The 16,387-nt window shown below is 33.8% G+C and overlaps 1 protein-coding gene across 1 annotated transcript in view; it reads left to right on the plus strand.

Moving 5' to 3' along the window:
* LOC110028707 (peroxisome biogenesis protein 6) overlaps positions 1-13,571 on the plus strand; it is a 20,045-nt gene extending 6,474 nt beyond the window's left edge. Inside the window, 16 exon segments of the mRNA XM_020730673.1 lie at positions 5,834-6,159; positions 6,161-6,458; positions 6,560-6,800; positions 6,875-7,016; positions 8,511-8,694; positions 8,816-9,022; positions 9,101-9,388; positions 10,489-10,560; positions 11,043-11,129; positions 11,276-11,398; positions 11,480-11,590; positions 11,683-11,721; positions 12,137-12,258; positions 12,351-12,495; positions 13,148-13,225; positions 13,314-13,571. Of these exon segments, the coding sequence (XP_020586332.1) occupies positions 5,834-6,159; positions 6,161-6,458; positions 6,560-6,800; positions 6,875-7,016; positions 8,511-8,694; positions 8,816-9,022; positions 9,101-9,388; positions 10,489-10,560; positions 11,043-11,129; positions 11,276-11,398; positions 11,480-11,590; positions 11,683-11,721; positions 12,137-12,258; positions 12,351-12,495; positions 13,148-13,225; positions 13,314-13,403 (2,553 nt within the window). The 3' untranslated portion in view covers positions 13,404-13,571.
* The last annotated feature ends 2,816 nt before the right edge of the window (positions 13,572-16,387 follow it).

The raw sequence follows: 16,387 nt of genomic DNA on the forward strand, positions 1-16,387 counted from the left end.
TATATATATTTGATATTTAGAAGCAAAAACTCACTTCATAACAATATAAAGAAAGAATATACACCTCACATAAGAGTGAGTATCAAGATTGCTAAAAAAAAGAAAAAAAACATTTGTTTTTTATATATTTGCTAAAAAATTCAACCCTTTGCACCTTTATTCATGATTTTTTATAATCTTGACAAGGATGAAACAACAATCCTAAAAGCAAATATAAGGTCATGTTGATTGAAATAATTCATCCCCTTTATAACAATAATCTTGTCATCATGGCCTAACTCCTCAGATTAATCCAATAGCAGGTGTGGCCATCCATTCAATCACAATTTCTCAAAAGGTTGGCTTTTTGTTCAAGAGCAAAAAAAAAAAGTTCATAGTAGATAATCATGTTAGTTAAATACTGGAAAAATTATATTTTATGCTTCAAATGGGGCGTGCACATACAATTCATCATAAAGAACAGTCATTTGACGCCATTAAAGTAAAGCTAATTATGTACTTTCTATATAAGAAAATCTCAAACCCTCTCCTTAAATTTTGAATGGAGACAGGACAACCCAAAATTTGTCAAAGAAAAAGAAGATTTCATAGAACAATTATAAAAGACACTACATTTTTAAGGAGAACAAAATCAAATACCAAGCAAAGTGAAACACTCTGAAGTTGCTTGCCTTCAGAACACCAGTTGCTGTTAGCGAGGATCGATCAGCGAGAAGGAGAAGAAGAATAGGAAAAGAAGATACCTTTGGTAAAACAGGGGAATCACTTGGCGACCGAGAAGGGCGAAGCCAGTTAGCGAGGATGCGACGATCTTGTGAAGCTCGACCTCGAGTGTGAAGAGTAGGGCACAGTTGCGCTGCACAAGTTAACGAAGAAGCTTCTAGGGCACGACTTGTGCGCGAGGGTAGCGAAGGATCAGAGGTCTGTGGTCGCGAGAGCGATTGACGCTAGCCATATGAGATGTGAGAGAGACGAGGGCAGTTGGGTAAAAGTTACGCGAACGAACGCGGACCGTGTAGTCGATCCCGTGGCCGCGTTTATTAAACAAAGCCATACTTGTTTCCCATTAAGCTCTCCGAACGCATGAAACAAACGGGACGCCGGCGATGAAAACGCCGCCCGCAGTTATAAGCTGCCCAAAATGGGGCTTAAAGTTCTCCGTTTGAGTAGATTTTAAAGCTGAATACATGAAATGTAACTTTAGTAGTAGTAAATCTAGTGGAAGAGTTATAACAATGAGTGATCAAATCATTAAAAGATGTGAATTTGTTAGATATCTCGTGTCTATTGTTCAAAGTGATGGTGATATAGATGGGGATGTTTTTAGTAGAATTCAAGCTGGTTGGTTGAAGTGGAGGAATGCAGAGGACCTATTTTTGTGCTAGAGAAGTGCAGCTTAGACTTAAAGGAAAATTTTATAAGATGATGGTGAGAGCTACAATGCTTTATGACTCAAAATGTTGGCCTTTAAAAGACAAACATAAAACTAACTTAAGTGTCTTTGAGATGAGAATGCTTAGGTGGATGAGTGACTTGACACTTAGAGACGAAATAAGAAATTAATGTATCCGTGAAAGGGTCGGTGTAGCTCCAGTGACAGAAAAGATTAGAGAGAGTCATCTCAGATGGTTGTTTACACTAAACATCGACCATCTGATGATTCGGTTAGGAGAGTAGATGCTTTAGATTTGACTTATGTTAAGAAAGGTAGAGGTAGGCCTAAAAAGATTTGGGCATGTTGTATAAAAAATGATCTTAATTTATTAGAATTAAATGAAAGTATGACACTCAATAGGACATAATAGAGAAAAAGGATTCATGTAGCCGAACCCACTTAGTGGGATAAAGACTTCTTGTTGTTGTTTTTGTTGTTACTATTACAAGAATATGTTCACTTGAAATTTTTCTTGCTTTTGCATTACATTTGAAATAATCACACATTGGCATGTGATTTTCTTGATTTCCCTCTAGTTTCTTCGTTTTTTAGTGGTTTTGCTTTTAAGCTGTAGTTGTTTGTTGTTTTCATTGGATGATAATTTTTTCAATTGCACTGCTACTCGTGAAAGGCATGATGGATTGCTTTTAAGTTAATCATTATTGTTTTTTTTTTTGGCTGGTTTATCGGGTACTTGCAATTATTTTACTGAATAGTATATTGCATTTCAATTGAATTAATCTACATTACCTCGAGTTTACATTTTTGTTAGTAGATGGCCTACGTATATTCCTGATTTGAGCAGAAACAGAGCGAGCTTAGCTATATTCTTCCTAAATCTGCATATAAGTTAAAAATAACTTGTGCAGTCATAAACTATGGAAGTAGCAAATAGCAGGTATTCAGATGAAAAAGTGAATTCTGAGTTGGGCATATCACAAAAAAAGAAAAAAAAAAAGTGAGTGCTATCATCTACCTATTAAAAGAGATTTGGGATGAACTTGTCACCTACCTATTTGAAGAGGAGTTGATATCCAAATATATAAGAAACCTTTTATAATAGTCTTTGGTATTTGTCTTAAGCTTACAAATGAAGTTGTAAGTGTTGGAGCGATGCTTGAGTGAAATTTCGTGGCATGCAAATTTTTGTTAGGACATATACATTAAATATTTTTAGTTTTTTCAAAAATTCGATAGTACATCAATGTGTTCTATTGTGGTAACAGAAGGGAGATAACAGTATATGCATGCATCAGGCAATAAAATTCGTACATCTCACAATCATAATGAATCTAAATTTATAGGTTATAAATCATGTTTTTATTACTATTACATGAACAGTTAGACTAAATCGAGCAAAAAAAAAAAGGATTCAAAATGTACCATACAATCTAAATGATAGCTTTTTTAGTTTTGCATTCTAAATCTAAATTCATGACATGAATCGTTTTGTAAATGCTAGGGCGTCCCTTGGAAGTGACATGTTGTATGACCTAAATGTAGTGAGAAGTGTGCAAGGGCCGCTACGCTGGTGCCTGGGTATAGTGTCAAATAAGAAATGGTTCCCACATTACGGACGAATATGGGTAAAAAAGTTAGTCCATGAAACTAGTATTAGGATAGAGTCATGAAATACAAATACTCTCACAGATAAATTAATGGAATTAGTTGATATTATGATTCATAGAAAGATAAATATCTTTTGTATTCAATAAACTAGATGAGTTGTAGAAAAGACTAAAGAAATTGATAGCTTAGGTTTTAACTTTGATATTCAGGTAAGAGTCGTACTAGAAATGATGTAGATTTAATTATAGATAAGAGTTTGAAAGAAAATGTTATAAAAATTAATAGAATTGGAGATAGAATTATAGTCTTTAAGATTGTTGTTGATACTAAGATTTTTAATATTATAAGTGCTCATGCTCAAGTAGGTTTAAATATAGGTTTTAAAGAAAAATTTTGGAATGACCTCGAATAATTAATATTAATGATACTTCATGAAGAAAAAATTTTTATCGGAGGAGATTTGAATGGACATGTAGGTGATAGTAGATTATAGAAATATTCATGGTGACAACTGTTTTGGGGTGATTAATGAAGAAGGTAGAGTCATACTAGATTTTGCTTTAGCATATGATTTTGTTATTTCTAACACTTTATTCAAGAAAAGAAATGAGCTTATTATTACATTTAAGAATGTATCTAATAAAATACAAATTGATTCTTTTCTTATGAGAAGAAGAGATCGTCGAGAATGTAAAAATTGTAAGATCATTCTAAGTGAGAATTTAAATACTCAATATCGATTATTAGTTCTGGATTTTAAGATAAAAAGTTGTAAATTAAAGAATACTAGGAATCATTCTTATAAAATTAGATGAGGGCACCTAAAATACACAAATAAATTTTTTTTATGAGTAAACTTCAAGATTTGAGATGTTTATGAAGAAGCAAATTCTATATGAGATAAAGTAAGAACATTTAAAGAAGTGACAAAAGATATACTTGGAGAATCAAAAGGAAAAATTTTTATAAATAAAAATAGTTTGTCGTGGAATAATAATGTGCAAGAATAGATAAAATATAAGAAGTTATGTTATAAAAATTTGTTTAAATGTAAAAGCTTAGAAAAGTGATAAAAATATAAAATGCCCGTAGTGAGTTTAAGAGAACAATCCGTGACGCAAAAAATTTTGCTTTTAGTGATTTTTATAATAGATTAGATGCTAAAGATTGTGAAAAATATATGTATAAACTAGTCAAACAAATAGAAAAGAAAAGTAAAGATTTAACTCAAGTAAAATATATTAAAGATGAAAATAAAAAGAAAAAGTATTTTTCTTAGAAAAAAATATTCAACATAAGTGGGTGAAACTTTTCAATTAAGTTTGTGAAAATACGATCGATCATAGCGATCTTAATATTGTTAATAATAATAAAATGTTTCATTTTTACCATCACATTGGTAAAAAAGAAGTTGAGAGGCTTTAAAGAAAATCAAGGGTGGAGAGTATGTAAGACCCGATGAGTTCTCATTTGAAGTGTGAAAATGTTTGGAAGATTTGAGAGTTTCTTGGCTTACTAAATTCTTTAATATTATTTTAAAAACTACAAAGATGTCTGAGAGGTGGGGAAGAGTATTTTGCTCTTATTGGACATTTATGGGAGGATGTATCTTGGTGTATGTTTTTCACTAATGATGTCCTTTTTGTTGATAATGCTAGAGAGAGCACGGGAAAAACTTGAATTATGGAAGTCTATTTTGGAGTTTAAAGGTCTTCATTTGAGTAGAACTAAAACTGAATACATGGAATGTAAATTTAGTAGTAGTAGTTATAGCGACAAAGTTGTAAGTACAGGTGAAAGTACAGGTGATCATCTTATTAAAAGGTGTGCATGTTTTAGATATCACGGGTCTATTGTTCAAAGTGATGTGATATAGATGAGGATGTTATAAGTAGAATTCAAATTGGTTGGTTGAAGTGGAGGAATGCGTCGGGCCGTCGGGCCTACGGGCCTATTGTGTGATAGAAAAGGACTGCTTAGACTCAAAGTAAAATTTTATTAGACGGTGGTGAGACCTGCATTGCTCTATTACACAGAATGTTGGCCTTTAAAAAAGAAACATAAAACTAAGTTAAGTGTTATGCAGATGAGAATGCTTAGGTCGATGAGTGGCTTTATACTTAGAGACAAAGTGCGAAATGAATATATCCGTAATAGGGTTGGTGTTACTTCAGTGGCGGACAAAATTAGTGATAGTTGTCTTAGATGGTTTGGTTGCATTAAACGTTGATTATCTGATGATTTGGTTAGAAGAATAGATGTTTTAGATTCAACTTATGCTAAGAAACGCAGAGACAGATCTAGAAAGACTTGGACATTGTATAAAAAATGATCTTAATTTATTAGGATTAAATTAAAATATGACACTCAATAGGACGCAATAGAGAAAAAGAACTCATGTAGCCAACCCCATTTTGAGAGATAAAGGCTTGTTGTTGTTGTTGTTGTTGTTTGTATTCTAAACCTAAAATCAAACCAAAGCTGAACCAAAATGTTTGGTAAATTTCATTTTCTTACGGTTCTTTTTCTGTTGCCACTTTTTTTGTCCGGTTCAATTTCAAACCATGGTTGCTCTGAAACTGAATAGAACTATTCCCACTCATATTCCTTTTCTATTCTTTTAATTATTATAAGTTCTCATTAAGATATTGTATTCTTAGTCTTTCTTCTTTGTTATGCAAGTTTAGTTCACATATCACTCCTAAACTTTAATTACTCAAATATCAAGTTTTTCAAGGATAAAAGTAGAAATAATTATTGATTCTTTATTTCAAGATTTGGATTGTTGGGATTTTTTTGATGTGCTTTAAATCTTGCGAATATGTTTAGGTTCTCATAAAGAATGCTGATACCCAAGTGGGTAGGCTTGTAAAAGTTTTATGTCTTGATCATCCAGTTTTAGATGATGCAAAAAATGATTATAGAACTTCTGCAAATATATCTTCTTCACAACACCTAATGCGTGCTTTACCCTCATTTGAGTATTCTGCCAACCACAATGTACCCATTGATCTCGAAGCTGCATATGTCACTCCACTTCTAGCATTCAACCTTGGATTGCATGTTTCATCTCTCAAAGTTCTTCTTTATGAAGGTCAAGAATCTTTGAATTCTCTATTTGAGGTTGAAGCTGCGGAAGTAGTAGAGGGAAAGAGTGAATGTTGTTCTTGTTTCATGGACTAATTTACCTAGATATGCTTCACACCTAAGAATTTCTTTTGTAAAGATGCCCGAGTGTGGTATGCTTCAATCACTTAAAGGAAATTCTAAAATTGAGTCTGATGATCACCAAGATATGATTGATTCAGCTTTGAATGATTACTTCAAGGTAGATAGATATTTAACAAGAGGAGATGTTTTCTATGTTCAAATAGACTGGAATTGCAATTCAGAGATGTGTGCTGTTTGCGGCCAAAACTCCAGAAAGATTTCCAATAATTTTGTGTACTTCAAGGTAAGATATCCATTTTCCTGTTCATATTCTTCATCAAACAAATAGCTTATGGAACTTTTGTTTCTTTGAATTTTTATGCGTTGAAGCCTGCTTTTGTCTAGGTAGTAGCATTGGAACCACTAGATGAGCAAACTCTTTGTGTTAACCGCAATAAAACAGCCCTTGTTCTTGGAGGAAGTGTGGCATCTGCTATTCCGGATTTTTTCCTTGAACCTTCTATAGAGTGCATAGCTTTGCAGAGTGATACAATAAAAAACTTGGCATCAATTATTGCGCCTACCATGTGCCCCTCGTTGCTGTCATCGAAATTTAGAGTTGCCATACTCTTACACGGTCCGGCAGGTTGTTTTAGATTTGCTACATTAAAATTTTTGTCAATCTTAAGTTTACTTGCATTGCTTCTACTATGTTCATAGGGTGTGGAAAAAGAACCGTTGTTAGATATATTGCTGGCCGGTTTGGCATGCATGTTGTGGAGTACAATTGTCATGACTTTACCGCATCGTCAGGGCGAAATGCTGCTGCGGCGCTTTCTAATGCCTTTAAAACTGCTCTTAGGTATTTATTGCTAAATTATTTGATTTGCATTGTCCAATTCTTTTCTTATTCAGTTTTGCTTTCCTCTTTCTTTAGTGTAACAATTTATAATGTATGGTTTACTTTTGCTTCATGGAATTTATCTTATTATGAATTGTGCCTAAGACTTGTGCGGACTCTTGAGACGGTTAACTAATGCAGGCATTTTTTGGGTTTCAGATTTTTATATAGAGGACGTGAAAATCAATACAACAAACACCTAAAAATTCATAGGATTCAAGCGGACTGTTGTTGCAATGTAGTTATTGGCTACTTTTGCTGAAAAGTGAAAGATGATAAATTAATTCAAAAGAAAATTTTGTGGAGTTCCATTAAAAATTAATAGATAGAATTAAGGAAAACGAACGGCATGTGCATGATTGAAACTTTGTATTGTTGATGGAATTAAAGCTACGGTGAATTCAGCTAAATACAATCTTCTTTTTCATTTAATAATGCATAAAATGTAGAAGAAGGGGAATAGACGAAAAGTCAAAATATTGAAGGGAAATATGCCGCTAGAAAAGCTAGCTTCATACTCATATGAGGAGATAACTTCCTACAGGATTCTTCAAGTCTCGCACTTTGATCAATGATTGGAACTTCAGATTAATAGAAGAAAAAGAGTCTCCACATCCATATAGATTCTTATTTATGCTGTAAATTGTCTTAAATGACCCGAGGATTTCTATATTTATAAATGAATGGATGGAACAATGAATTGCTAACAAATTAGAAATTGCCAAAAAATTGCCAACAAATTCCTTATAAGCTTAGCCTTCATTTAGCTTCTTTTTACTTGATTTGGGCTAGGAAATACATATGATAAAAAGTGGAGTATGGTCACGGGGAAGCAATGTTGTAGTAAATCAGCTTAGAAATCCCAGTGACCCAAAAGGAATGATGAGTTTTACAAGATGGACCATGTTGATGCACTCATAGCACCAAGATAGTCCAAAGTGTCCCCTCACGTATTGATTGAGAAGAGATTAAAAAAATGACCTTTGCAGGGAGTTCGTGCATGCCTACATTTTGTTGTTAAAAAAATTGAAATAAAAATTATAGCAAAAATGATATAAAAAGAGGTATATATTTTCAAGTAATTTTAAAAAAGAAAATTTCATGCTTTCAGATTTATGAACATTTCATTGATTTTAATAGAAAACTATTAGTTTATCACCTTTATTAATTTTTTTTTTCATTTTTATAAAAGGTAGTAAATATTTAAAAGTTTTAGGAACAGTGAATTTGTGTGATTGCATAAGCATCTCATTATAGATTTGTATCAACAAACCCAAGGCACTAAAATATCCTCCATCTCATGTTCCTTTTTTTTCCCGACCTTTTGCTGACAAATGCTGAATGTTTAAATGACTTTTTTTTTACATCTTATCTAACTACAATATTTTGGAGGCATATCTCGTTCCATGTTTGGATTTTTTTTATTATTTTTTACTGAAACAGTTTCCTTATCAGGTATTCACCCTGCATACTTCTTCTTCGCTGCTTTCATATGTTTGGGAGCTTATCTGCTAATGACGGGTCACCATCGGATCAAGTTGCCATTACATCCGAAGTGGCATCAGTTATTCGAGATTTTACCGAACCACTGCCTGAAGAAGAAATCTCACATACGAGCCAAATGGATGTTGGTGGTTTGGTAAGACCCTTCTAGTCAAGATTCAATAATAATTTACTACTTTTCCACAGTTTTTTTTTTTTTTTTTGTTCCTCACAATTCGCTAATTTGTTATCAGTAATTGCCATTTCTTTTGTTTCAGCATTTCACTAATCATTATTTAGCGGAACCTGAAAGAGGTAGCAGACATGGAGTCTTGTTTATTGCAGTTGCTGACACCATTGAAAGTCTGCAACCTGCTATTAGGCGGTGCTTTAGCCATGAGATTAGCATGAGCGTTCTGAATGAAGCTCAGCGCTTTGAAATGCTGCTCGAAAAACTAAAAGGTGTTAATACTGCAAATGATGAGGTACTAGACATGATATTCACCCATGCTTTATCATCAAACTCCCTGCATTTTCTGTTAATAGCGAGATTTTACTTGCAGAACATCACTGAGGAATTTTTGAAATACTTAGCTGGACAAACATCTGGGTTTATGCCACGGGACATAAGTGCTTTAGTTGCTGATGCTAGCGCCAGATTTATACTTAGGATTCTAAATGGCAGTGACGTAGGAGGTGGTAGAAATTATAATGTTCAAAATATTGAAGGTTTTCCATTAGGCAAGGATGAAGGAGGCTCTGGTGCACTTGAGCATTTGGACAAAGAAGATTTCTCCAAAGCTTTAGAACGCTTTAAGACGAGAAATGCTTCTGCACTTGGTACTCCTAAGGTAAGCCAACATTATAAAGCTTGCTTATGTTTTGTCTCATGCCTCTGAACATGATTTTGCATGTATTAGTGAATGAAGTGGTTATCATGTCTTGGTTGATGCTTTTTTTCTTAAATGAATATGTGTATTAATTGTTATTTTAGGCTTTGTTAGGGATAGCTTTCTGTCTGCTGTATATTTCAGATCATCATAATTATGTTTTGGAAACAGCTAGGGTTGTCAATTTGGCTCGTTGTTCGTGAACAGCTCGTGTTCGGCTCGTGAAGCAGCTCGTGTTCGGCTCGTTCGTTAAGTCTAACGAGCTGAACACGAACAAATTTTTAAGCTTGAAATGTAAACGAGCCGAACTCGAACAACAGTTTGTTCGCTCGTGTTCGGCTCGAAATGGCTCGAAAAAAAAATTATATAATTTTTTATATAACAATATATTACATATATTATTTATATAATAAGATATTATATATATTTATGTTTAAGTTTAAATCATAACACCTCATGTGGCAATGTGGTTAGTGTCTTCTTTTGTATAGATTTGATCTAGGTTCGAATCCCACACTTTACATCTATTTTTCTCAATTTTAGTTTAACGAGCCAATTTCGAGCCGAACACGAACACGAATATTTAAATCGAGCCGAACACAAACACACTGTTCACGAGCCGATTTTGAACACAAGCTGATTTCGAACACGAGCTATTTCGAACGAGCCGAACATGAGCCAAGCCTGAGCTCGCTCAAGCTCGGCTCGTTTACAGCTCTAGAAACAGCTTTCTTGTAGCTTTTTAGAAATTTTTTTTAGTGAGAAGTATTTTGCAACCAGATCAATTAAAATATGATTGCTGTAATCAAGTTGCTACTTAAATTTTTGGAAAATATAAATATTTATGTTTCCCACGCAGCTTTTAAGAAGCTTTCACCACAACAACTTCACAACCATTTTTACAAAAACCTGTAGTCGTCCCAAGCCAACCTTTAATGCATAGAGTGAATGATGTAAATTATTTACTTTTATATTTCCTAAAGCTCACTAATATAGTTTTCTGCACAGAAACTAGTTTTGTTGTTTACATGTGAGCTTCTAACTTTACTCTGCTAGCTCAGGTGCCTAATGTAAAGTGGGAAGATGTTGGTGGTCTTGAGGAAGTGAAGAAGTCGATACTTGACACTGTTCAGGTAAGTTAATTTCTTTTTCTCCCTTTTCTCATATTTGCTATTATTCATGCTTTAAAAGCACGGTAGGTTTGCAGATGGGTTGATGCAGGTTTGTTACATGCATTACTTTCCTTTTCAATTAGTACATTCATGTTGGGAATATACATAGGTTTTTCAGGCTGATATTCATCATTTTCTTCCTTAAGGAACGACAGCTTTTACTCTGTTAAATTTTGGTATAATCAAAGTTTCTACATATTGGATTTGTAAGACATACTTAGTGATTTTGCAAAGTTTAGGAACCTTATAATTTCCTTTCAAATTCTTTAGTTATGAAAAGCTTGCCTAACCAAAAATTTTAAAACTTCTTGTTTATTATGCTTCCGAAAGAATTAGAAGGCTTCAGAGTGGATTGTAGCAGAACTCTCTTCCACAATACTTCAGATGCCAATCACTCAGTTGCTGGTCTTAATTATTGATGGATTTGTTGATGCACAATGCAGTTGCCACTTATTCATAAGGATTTATTCTCATCTGGATTACGCAAACGATCAGGCGTTCTTCTTTATGGACCGCCAGGTACAGGGAAGGTGTGTAATACTACCTTAGTGGCTAGAATGATGTAGAGATGCTGTGTTTTAGACTGCAGCTTGTTCTATAAACTTAAGCCTTGCAATAGTCCTACTAATGCTGATGAATCTTATGAGAAAAACTGATACCTGAGCTTTGTTTTCAGACATTGCTAGCAAAAGCTGTTGCAACTGAATGTTCCTTGAATTTTCTTAGTGTGAAAGGGCCAGAGTTGATTAACATGTACATAGGAGAATCAGAAAAAAATGTTCGAGACATATTCCAGAAGGTATTGTGCTATAGAATGCACAAAAAATTCTAATTTCATCATCATATATTTATATTACATGCAACATTCAATTATCTACAGGCAAGGTCAGCACGTCCTTGTGTCATTTTCTTTGATGAGCTTGATTCTCTTGCTCCTGCCAGGGGAGCATCTGGTGATTCGGGTGGTGTTATGGATAGAGTTGTTTCCCAGGTGATTATTAATTTTGTTTACTGTACATGTCATTTGATTGAAACATGCTTTAGCTTTATAAACTTTTTTTATTGATGTTTATTTGTTGGTAGATGCTTGCAGAAATTGATGGGCTTAGTGAGTCTAGTCAGGTACTTTCATCAGTTCCATAAATATACCTTTTTAAGGCAATAAATTTAAACAAAAATTCATTGTCATTTTTTATGCGTAGATGTTTTTCAAAATTTCCTACAAAGCGTTTAATTTTGGAAGATTTACATACACCACTTAATTCTTATTTATATACATATCTTACACCAAAACTTCAATTTTTACATCTATATATCCACCTTGCATATGAATGAAAAGGTGTATTTTACCTTTTAAAAGCTAAAAGTAGTGATGTTTTTGATGTGATATGAAAGATTTGGGTGGTATAAATATAGAAGGTAAAATTTAGGTGGTATGATATGTAAATACATAGGAATTGGGTGGTATGTATGTATATGCCCCTTTATTTTAAGTGCTAGCAATGGAACTTAACCTAGTTCAAAATTTCTGCTTCAGGATCTATTTATTATAGGTGCAAGCAATAGACCTGACCTTATTGATCCAGCACTTCTACGACCAGGCAGATTTGACAAGCTTCTTTATGTTGGAGTGAACTCCGATGCTTCTTATAGGGAAAGGTTTACTCTTACTGAATTTGCATTTATTCATCGTCTTTTGTTAAGACATTTGATATTAACTTATTTGTCAAAAATTTTTCATTTCTCTGCAGGGTTCTTACAGCGCTGACACGAAAATTCAAACTACATGATAGTGTATCTTTGCTTTTTATAGCTAAGAGATGTCCTCCAAATTTCACTGGTGCAGACATGTATGCTTTGTGTGCAGATGCATGGTTTCACGCAGCGAAGCGGAAAGTATGATAACTGACCTTTTAACACCTTTCACATTTGATTTTTTATATTTTTTGGTATAGAAAGATACATATATTTAATAAGGATATTTAGTGCTAATTTTTCCTTTTGTTTTACAAGTATAACTTTAATCAGATATTCCTCTTGATGGGCCTTCCAAGTGCATGTGCAGAGAATAGGGCTATTCTTGGCCGAACCTGTATTAGCAAAGAAAGGAATTTATTCTCGGGGCGTTTACATGCATACCACCCAATTCCAATCTATTTACATTTTTTACTTTTTACATTTATACCACCCAGGTCTTTTATCTCATAAAAAATACCACTATTTTGTCTTCTAAAAAGTGAAATACACCTTTCATGCATATGCATTGGTATAATTGAAGTTTAGCCGTTTAGGTGTTGGATATGTAAATACATAGGAATTGAGTGGTATGTATGCGAATCTTTCTTTATTGTTATTATACATATTTGTAAGTAAATGTTTAAATTAGTTTAAAGAAGTTATTTTGAAATGAGGATCCAGCTTTTGCAAATCGAGTAGCTGGGCCATCGTGCTAATTTACTGTAATTATTTGTTACATGCTGCCTGAATTATTTGTGAACTTGTCTGGTATCCACATAAGCTACGCTTTGTCGTCCTCTTTTTTTTTTAGGTTTCCCACAATCATCAAGAAACGTCAATTATAGATGATGCTGAATCTGTCATGGTTGAGATGGAAGATTTTATGAAGGTATGCTTCAAATTCATAATCACAGTGTGTAGAAAGATCCAATTGTTGGTAAACCGATGGTGCTCATCTTTTACTAACTTATTGGCAGGTATTGGGTGAATTATCGCCGTCATTATCAATGGCAGAACTGAAAAAATATGAACAGTTACGGGATCAGTTTGAAGGCTCTTTGAAATAGGAGGAAATCAGATGATGGGAGAAATTCTGGTTAGAATATCTCACAAATTTTAATTAGAATCAACCTCATTGTTATCAAATTCTTTTTGAGATGAGTGTAATATTTAATTAACCAATAAAATTTATATTGTATATATTTCAAAGTAAATCCTTTTGCAATAATGCTTGACCCCGAATCTTACTTTTTTTACTACAGATAAGATCAAATTTGATGATATGGTTAGGAGACTAGTTGTTTTAAATTCAACTATGTTGAGAAAGGTAGAGATAGGCCTAGAAAGATCTGGGCATATTATATAAAAATGATCTTAATTTATTATAATTAAATAAAAATATGACACTCAATAGGAAGATGTGAAGAAAAAGGATTCATGCCGACCCCACTTAAGTGGGATAAAGGCTTGTTGTTGTTGTTTTATAGATAAAATCAACTTCGTCTTTGCTTCTCTACGTGCACAATAATAGTTGTTAATGCGTGAATATGAATTATGAGGGATTTAGTTCAAATTACACTGAAATTTGTTTTTATCATCGAATCTTAATCCTTTTAATTCTCTTCATTGTATTATTGTCGTTGGCAGGTCCCAAGCCTGTATATGAAAAGTGAAGGGTTGAATTAGGTAGTTGACAACCGACATAAAATTTGTCAAAAAATCATGACATGAATTCTTTCGATCCTTGTGTAAATGGTAAGGTGCCCCCTGAAATTAATGCATTGTATGACCTGAATACAGTGTGTGGTGTCAAATAATCAAGGTTCTCATATTACAAACGAATGTAGGTAAATAAGTTAGTCCATAAAACTAATATTTGGATAAAATATTAGAATATAAGTACTCTCCCTGATAAATTAATGAAATTAGTTGATATTATGGTTCGTAGGAAGACAAATATCTTATGTATTCATGAAACTAAATGGGTTGAAGGAAATGCTAAGGAGATCGATAATTTAGGTTTTAAACTTTGGTATTTAGGTAAGAGCCACACTAGAAATGGTGTAGCTGAATTATAGATAAGAATTTGAAAAATGATGTTGTAAAAATTAATAAAATTAAAGAGGATATTTGTTGATACTAAGATTTTTAATACTCTAAGAGCTTATTTTCACGAACGAACTTCTCTCAAATCACTCGTAAGACCTTAGCGCTCTGCCTAAGCACCAAGTCAGTCTAACCCTTGCAACACTTGGACTTAAAATCCAGAAACTCTCTAGGAAAGAAGTAAGGAGAGATTATTGAGAGAAATGAATACTTCATTAATAAAGGAGTGAATATAGACTTGGTTGGAAACTTTGGTTAGAACCAAATGAGAGGGACAGACTTCTTATTTATAGTTATCCCCAAATCCTTGGGAACTTTTTCGATAGACTAACTTCCAGATAGTTCTACATTGCCCTTTACATGATTGTATAGTTTTCAAGGATACTCTGGAGTTCTCTTGAAGCTTGTCTATTTCAACATATTTCTGAAATTATGTGGAACTTTCTAGAATTCTTTAAATTATTCTTCTTCTTTCTAGTTTTTTCTAGAATCTTATTTTCCATGGCTAAAAGGATGTGGCTCATCCTTCCTTGAGATGGGTGTGTGTGACACTCTTCACCACCTAAGCTCGCAATGCCCTCATTGCACGTTCCTCCTGATATTGTTGGATCTTTTTATTTTCCACAATGTGTCTTCATGTTCCCAGTTGGCTTCATTATCAGGTAGTTCTTTCCACTTGATGATGTACTTCTTGTAGTTTGGTACCCATCTTCGATGATTGATCTGATCAGCCAGTTTTTTATCCACTTTTTTTTATCAAAGTAAATGATTATTGTTGGTGGTGCTTGCTTAGGGTTTTCTCTTGATGGGTCTTCTTTTTCATGCTCCACGTCTCCTTTTTTTAGTCGCCCACTCAGACCAGCTTCTTTTGTTCACTTTCAGACTTGGCAAATTTGAAAGTTATTGGCCTTTTTCTTTCATAACTGGTTGTATGGGAGTGAAGTGCCATACAATAAGATTTCGTGGTTGACAACTCAGTCCTTGACTCCAGCCTAATATGATGGTTTGCTTTTTTCTTGTTAGTAGCTCCTTCGGTATCTCTTTAAGTGAGATATTTTTAAACACGTCAATTACCGTTGCTACCTCCCTTAACATATCCCTTGGTTGCTATCCATAACTCTTAGTAACTGCCTTCAAAATCAAGGCATCTCTCACCAATTTAGTTGTCAATATACCCCCAGACAAAATAATATTATCGAGCACAGAAATAACAATCTCATCAAAACCACAAGAGCACTACTTTATATAGCCCACCTACCACACAAATTTTGGGCAAATGCTCTAATGACTGCAAACTATTTACTCAATCATCTACCTTGCGAAAAAACTCAAATCTATTGCCCTAATAACTCAGTCATCACAAGAAACCCACATATCACCTCCTCAATGTGCTTGGCTGCTCTTGTTACCCCTGACAACAACCAATTTTTGCAGGTAAACTTGCAAAGCAATCCACACACTACATTTTCCTTGGATACAATCCCAATCATCACAGTTACAGGTGCTACAATCCCCATAATAATAATAATAAAATATTCTTAACATGTGGTATTCAATGAAAATTCATTTCCTTATCACACTCACACCTCCCTTCACTCGATAAATCACCCTACTACATCAAATCCTTTACTCCTAACCCCCAATCCCCCATTAATTTCTATACCCTCAATCCCTGCCTCACATCCCCAACTTACTACCAACACTACCTTACCTTTACCACTCCCCTACTCAGGTCATAACGTTTCATCTCTTACTACTGAACATCTCCACCCATTCCACATCCAGTCCAACCAACTTTTCATTCAGTTATCACTATTACAACACCCCCATCCCAGTAATCCATACAAACATAACAAAAATTAGGCTTCCTAAAATAATAATAATAATAATAATTATATTTGATCTCACCACTCATCTCTCCTCGCTTGAAATTCCATCTGAACCT

This window comes from Phalaenopsis equestris, unplaced genomic scaffold (assembly GCF_001263595.1).
Source record: "Phalaenopsis equestris unplaced genomic scaffold, ASM126359v1 Scaffold000522, whole genome shotgun sequence".
Lineage (NCBI taxonomy): Eukaryota > Viridiplantae > Streptophyta > Magnoliopsida > Asparagales > Orchidaceae > Phalaenopsis > Phalaenopsis equestris.